Source organism: Ovis canadensis, chromosome 20 (assembly GCF_042477335.2).
Source record: "Ovis canadensis isolate MfBH-ARS-UI-01 breed Bighorn chromosome 20, ARS-UI_OviCan_v2, whole genome shotgun sequence".
Taxonomy (NCBI): Eukaryota; Metazoa; Chordata; class Mammalia; order Artiodactyla; family Bovidae; genus Ovis; species Ovis canadensis.
In genome coordinates, this window is record NC_091264.1 from 31,944,756 (window position 1) to 31,951,589 (window position 6,834).

The following is a 6,834-nucleotide window of genomic DNA, read 5'->3' on the forward strand; positions in this document are numbered from 1 at the left end:
CTCTGGTGTGCCACGGGGCATTTAAGGCTCAAAGATAAAGGCTAGAATAGTTGGGAGAAAACATGACCCATATTAATATAAGCACGCGTATATAATACAGCAGAATGTAAAGATGAAACAGAGACATCAGAGAAAGCATGCAGCAAGCTCTTTTGTTAGCAGCCCGGGTGGGGGGGTGGGGGCATGGGGTGAGGGAGGGTGGCCCTTAGAGGCCCCGTCCTGGAGGACGGGGCACCACGCCTCAGTTTGTCTGCCTCGGTTTGATTGTCTGTGCCAAGGTCTCATCCTCAGGCTCATCCACCTCTGAGGATGCACGACTCGGGCTCAGTGCCCAGGGAGATTCTGAAACTGTCTCTCTTTTGTTTCTTTGCCCTCCTTCCGCATCTTCCGCAGGCTCCAGCTGCAGAAGCCCCCAGGGACGGCCATTGCTGCTGACCTCCGTCCCAAACAGCCCTCCGGCCGAGGCCCGGGCCCCGGGCGAGCCCCCACCGGCACCAGGCCCCCAGCCCCGCGCAGTCCCGGCCTTCCCGCCTCCTCCGCGCACCATCCCAGCGCGTCCCCGCGGAGCCGGTCCTTGTCCCGAAAAGAGAGCCCCTCCCCTTCGCACCAGGCCCGGCCCGGGCCCGCCCCACCCCGGGGCGCCCCGCAGGCCCGGGCGCAGCCTGAAGGCACCCCCTCCCCTTTGGGGGGCCCCAAGAAAGGACCCAGAGGGAAAGTCCAGACTCAGCGCGCAGCAACCAAAGGCCTGGCGGGGGTTGCGGAGAGTCGGGCGGGGGCCAGATAATGATGCGCGCGGCTCTCTGCGGCCCCCCCACCCTCACCCCGGCCCCCCACCCGCAGCCGGCCACACTGAAACAGCTCCCAGCACAGCCTTAGGCGCCTGACGCGCGCCACCCGTGCACCCAGCTTCCCGCCTGCACCCGCGAGGACGCGCGCCAGCACACACAGCGACCACCCGTCAGCCCTGCCGATTGGGGCACCGGGCCCCGGGGGAGCGCCCACCTCCCCATCCTTCCCCTTCCCCGCCTCTCCTCCCGCTGCCCTTCAGGTGGGGCAGGCTCACCCTCCGCCCCGGGGAAGGCTCAGCGACTTTTCACCAAGGACTCCACTAATGGGGACCCCTGCTCACCCACCAGGCCTCTGCTGTTCCCCATGCCCCCCGAGGGAACTCTGCTTACACATCCTGCGGCGTCTTTTCCTCCTCCTGACCCTCTTCCAGCCAAAGCCCCCCCCTCCCACTGCCCCCCTTTTTGGAAAGGCAGCCTCAAATTCCAGAAATGGAGGCTCCAGCCTCCCACTAGGGGCTAATCCCACCATCCCTTGGGAGCTCAGGTGGTTGGAAAGCCTCTTCTCAGCTGCCAGACTGGAGTTGGAGAGGTGAGACCTAGGAGCCATTGGTCTACTCAGGTGTGAGGGGGCAGGTGTGACCTGCCCCAGAGTCAGCACTGTCCTTGACACCCCTGTGGGAAGCAGTGGGCAGGTGATGGGAGAAGGGTGCTCCCTCACATCCCTAGGGTACAACGACCCCCTTCCCCTAAGTTTGTGTGGAAACCATCAAGTGTGCAGGGGCTGCTTTCCTGGGCAAGAGTTTCCCAGTGGGAAGTTGCGGGGTTGGGGGAGGGGCGGGGCTTTAAAGAAAACGTTTCACCCCTTCCCGTGGTCCCCTGATCTAGTGCTAAGGACCCCTCACCATCAGGAATTCCTTCTTGCCATCTAACCTCAATCTTGCCTACTGCAGTTTCAGCCAACTTCTCTCTCTCCTGAAATCAGTGGGGGTGGAGAATGACTGGTTATCATCTTCTCTGCACTGGCCCTTTGGAGATTCAGGGACCCAGTTCTGGCTGCATCACCCTCTCTGTCCTCCTGGCGCTGAAGAGTGGGCTGGATCAGACCACCATCTCCCCTACGGGAGAGAGAGCAGAAATAGGCAGACAGACTGACAGACAGCTGGCCCCTGGACTCGAGGCAGAAAGGCCCTTCTCACTTCTGTATGTTTCTATGATGGGTCCAGCCCCAGTGCCCTCCACCTCTAGCTCACCCTTCAGCCTGTCCCCTCTTGTTCTAAGCCAGCCCATGCAGCTGAGCAGTCCCTGCAGAGGGTGAGGCCTGCGCTGCTCCATGAATGGATATGAGGCCTCCTCCTGGGTCTGGCTCCTGCATAGCTCATCCCCACTGATCATCAGCCTCAACTGCCTTCATCTGGGCCAAGGGGCTGCAGAGGGGATAGTCAACCTGCCCATTTGGGACAGGTCCCCTGCGCTCTTCCTCCATCCTCGGCACCCACAGCCTCTGTCCCCTGGCATGGTCCCTGTTCTTCCCTGGGTCACAGAGAGCAGGGCAAGACAACCTGGGGAAGAGGAATAAAGGCCCCAGCCTGCCCTAGTGGTCTGGCAGCATCCAGCCTCCATCCCTTAGAAGGATGCCCGTGAGGAAATCGGCCCTGAGAGAAGCCTGGTGGTGCCAGCTGAAGCCCCTGATGGAGAGTTGGCAGGCTTGGGCAGCTGCTTCTATGTTGAGGTGGTGGCTTCTCTGCAGACCAGCCCAGGGGAGGACTCCAGGGTGGATGGCCTTCAAGGTTCACCCTTCACTGACGCAGAAGCTCCCAGAACACTCAGGAAACCTCTACGGACAGAGCCCTCTTTGTCAACCCGAGACCCATCCCAAGGCCTCTACTGCCCTCTGGGTCCAGCAGAGGGGGTGGAGGAGGGGCCACTCCTTCCCACCTAGAGCTTCTTCGAATGACAATCAGCTCGTGCCAGGTGGGGACCAGGGCATGACCCCTGGTGCCCAGGTCCTGGGCCTGTTCCTTGCCACCAACCGAACTGTGAATGTAGGGCCCCCCAGCCTCACCCCTGCCCCAGGACCAACAACACCCTGGTTTGGTGTTGGGAGGAAAAAGGGGGCGGCCTGAGAGAGCCCCAAACCCATCCCACACTCTAGCTTCATCCAGCACTCGAGCTGGGCAGAGACACAAAACCCTGTCTGCCCTTGGGATTCCGGACCTCCCTAGGGCTCCCAACTGACCTCAGGCCTCTGCGTCATTGAATGTCACCGAGGTGGGGGAGGAGAGGAGGGGGCAAGTGTGTGGGGGAGCTAGGGTACTGACTCTGCCCCTCCCAGCCCCAGAAGGGTCTAGGGCAGAGGAAAACACCACCTTCCAGTGCCCCCATCTCCCACTGCAGTCTCCTCCCCCTTGGGCACCCATTCCTGCCCACCAAGCCCTCCCAGTCCTGAGCCCCTTCTCTATAAAAGAGTGTTACACCACCACCACACCCTCCAGCATTTCCCCATTGCCACTGCCTGTGTCACTGGCTCAGATGCAGGTCTGCTCACCCCAGAACATGCCTCCCCTCCCCAGCTGCACTGTGCACGAAGAGGGTGCAGGTGAGGAGCTGTGCCCCCAATATGTGGGCTGCCCCCTTCCCAGCTTCTCGCAGGGGCCTGGCTTGTGCAGTCTTCTCAGCTGGGGTGGGGTCAGGGGGAATCCGCCCTGGTGAGCATGGGGTGAGGGGCAGGGAGTTGCCCTTCCCCTCCCTGGGGAAGCCACTGAAGAATGTTTACATGCCAAACAGAATGTAACACCCTCCCCCACCCCTCCTAGTCACTGCATGGCCTCTGCCCACCTTGCACCTGTACATCCCCACCCCAGCACCCTGGAAGCCGCTGTCATGATTAGATCGGGTCTCGGAAGGGAAGTAGCCATCACACCATTAAAAAGCCTGTGGACCTTTCTTTCTGTTGGCCTGGACTCTTTTTACTTTGGGGGATAGTACAAAGCCCAGGCCTTGGGGCTGGGAGTAGGCAGCGGGGAGAGAGCAGGCTGGTGGGAATGTGAGGAGGGACTGTCCTGGAGGTTGGTTGTCTGCAGAAGAGGACATGGAAGCTCAGGCTGCATACAGGTAATTTGCGCAGAGTCACACGGGTGGAAGGGGATGGCCCTGCTGTCTCTGATAGCAAAGCTCGGGCTCTCTCTGCTCCCCTGGCTCCAAGAGACTTTTAAGTGTAGCTTTTGTAGAGAGGGAAGGGGGAATTTTCATTGCCCCCAAGTTTACAGACAAAAGAACAAGTGTTTGGAAAACCAGAAAGTACAGCAGCTTATAGACAAGGAAGAATAATGATCAGTATTCTAGCAAAATCTATGAAAATCACAAATGAACAGAGCCTCTGACCCAGCATCTCCACTCCTAGAAATGTATCTTTAAGGATATACCTGTAAACTCACCAAATTATATGTCCTAAGTAATTCATGGCAGCATCCTTTGAACTCCGCAAAGCCTCATCTACAATTCCAAAAGCCAGAAAGTTCTGAAAACTGGGAGACAGACATCCCATTAGCTCAGCATCAACTCATTTGATATACAAACCTGACAAGACCATTTATAGTCTTTATTAATTCCACTTACCATACATATTTGCAGTGAAGTATTAATGTGTTTGGTTATGGGATGCTGCCTTAGGTCCTATTGGGGTGTTTCCCAATATATGGACTATACACTGAGTTGCCTAACTCTAAATGTATTCTGAATTCTAAAAGATTTTCAATTGTTTGGATCAGAGACTGTAAACCTGTAAAAAGCAAGCGCTGAGAAACAATCTAAATGTCCATTTAATGGGGGCCTTTTAATAGAGCATGTGATGTTGTAGGGTGCTGTGAAGCTCTGCCATGAAGGAGGGGGCTTTTTGTATCTAGTAAAAGGACTGTGTGTGTAATGTCCACCTATTTAGATGAGTTAGAGGCCTCTGGTTGCTTTGGGAGGCCAGGGGGGTGGGGGGAGGGATGCTGCAGTGGAGTGTACTTGCTATACTTTCTGCATTTTGGACCCTAGGTTCAGTATGTGTGAATCTTTCACCTAGACAATACATAAACAACTTCTATCCCAGGGCAGACTCCCAGCACTGCCTGGGATCCGAGGGAAAAGGACGAAGGCTTTGATGTCCTGCTCTCCCTCTGAGAAGACCACCCCACCACAGCTCTGACATCCCAGAGCCTGTGTAACCATCTCCTGTTTCTTTCTTTTGACATGATGCAAGGGAGCTCTAGGGCCTGATTCACTAGCTTTCAGTGGGACCCCCACATGCTTTTACCTTCCTTCTTGTTCAAAAATGTCAAAAGCAGGTCATGTTTGTAATAAACAGGCAAGTGCTAAAAGCATGTAAAATAAAACACAAAAGGCTCCCATCCACAAACCTGACCATCTAGAGGCAATCCTTGTGAACCCGTTGGTGTGTACCATCTCAGACCTTTTAGGTTTATAATAATAGCACTCTTTCCATATGTATTTCTTATAAATAGAGGAGCATATTATACCTACTATTCTGAAAAGCGATTTTTACACCTAACATCTTAAAATACAGATCTTCCTTGTTTTTAGTATATTCATAGAGTTGTACAACCAGTCATCACAATCAAAGTTAGAATATTTCCATCAGCTCCAGAAAGAAACACCATACTTATCAGCAATCACTCCCATTTCTCCCCAACCCCTCAAGCCCGAGGCAACCACTAGTCTATTTTCTGTGTCTGTATCATTTGCCTATTTTGGACATTTCATATCATTGGAATTGCACCATATGTGGCTCTTTGTGACTGCCTTCCTTACCCAGCACGTTTCCAAGGTTGATCCATGTTTAGATCTTATCAGTACTTCATTCCTTTTTAAGGCTGAATGATATTCTGTTGTAGGGATAGACCACATTTTGTTTATCCATTCATCGACTGATAGACTTTGGGTTGCTTCTACCTTTTGGCTACTATGATTATTTCCTTAATACTTATTTATTTATGTCAGGTCTTAGTTGTAACACATAGGATCTTTAAGCTGTGGCATGTGAACCCTTAGTTGCATGTTGTGGGATCTTAGCTGTGGCATATGGAATCTAGTTTTCTGACCAGGGATCGAACTTGGACTCCCTTCTTTGGGAACATGGAGTCTTAGCCATTGGACCACCAGGGAAGTCCCTGATAAAGGGTTTTAAACAGATATTACCCTGTCGGATCTGTGTTTTAAAATGTTCATTACAGTGGGTGTGTCAGGGCGGGGGGTGGGAGGTGGGGTGGGGGTAGGAGGTGGGGCAGGTTTGAGAAGGGTGAGACTGGAGCCAGTGGGAGGGGCTTGTATCACTTGTTTTAACCCTCCTGCCAGACTACATGTTCACTGAGGGCAGGGACTGTGGCAGAGGCATCTTTCTACCTTACAAAATGCTGAGGTTGCATTAGAGACTCAACAGCTCTTGTTAATACTACTACCACCCGTCATCACCACCAAATCACTCCCAAGTCTACTAGCATCACCAGTAACACACACCATATCAACAATGTAGCTCTTTCCCCAGAGCTTTCTCAGGGAGTCCAGCCTAGGGCAGACTGGAACATCTCCAGCTCAGCAGCTTGGGTTGAAGACTGGGGCCAGAGTCAGGGGTCCAGGTCTTCTCTCTGCTGCTGAGTCAGTGGCTGGTGACCCCAGGCAGAGGTGTTCTCAGCCTCCCAAATTGTTCTCCTTATCTGTTCAAAGAGGGGGCTAGATTAAATGAGAGATTTTCAAAAAAAATTGTTTTTTCAGCTTAGGCCCTTGAGAAGCTTATTTGCTTAGAAATCTAGAGCCCTTGGAATACGATGTGACAATCTCCCAGCTTTGCCAACCTGGTAGAATCAGATCAGAACGAGTCTGACATTGCTGGCTTCTACTGTGCTTTCGTGGCAGGGGCCATGAATGAGAACTGAGGGGGAAGATCAGACAAATTCTGAGTCTTAGGCATTCACTGCAGGCAACTAGGTCAAGACCTTGGCAAACTCCTTCCTTCCCTACCACCACCCCCCATTCACCACAGGGTAAT

The 6,834-nt window shown here is 53.9% G+C and overlaps 1 protein-coding gene across 1 annotated transcript in view; it reads left to right on the forward strand.

Annotated features, from left to right (window-relative positions):
• The window catches only part of TTBK1 (tau tubulin kinase 1), a 38,385-nt gene extending 34,654 nt beyond the window's left edge, over positions 1 to 3,731 (forward strand). Inside the window, exon 14 of the mRNA XM_069564533.1 lies at positions 394 to 3,731. Within this exon, the coding sequence (XP_069420634.1) occupies positions 394 to 784 (391 nt within the window). The 3' untranslated portion in view covers positions 785 to 3,731. The remainder of the gene's footprint in view (positions 1 to 393) is intronic.
• The last annotated feature ends 3,103 nt before the right edge of the window (positions 3,732 to 6,834 follow it).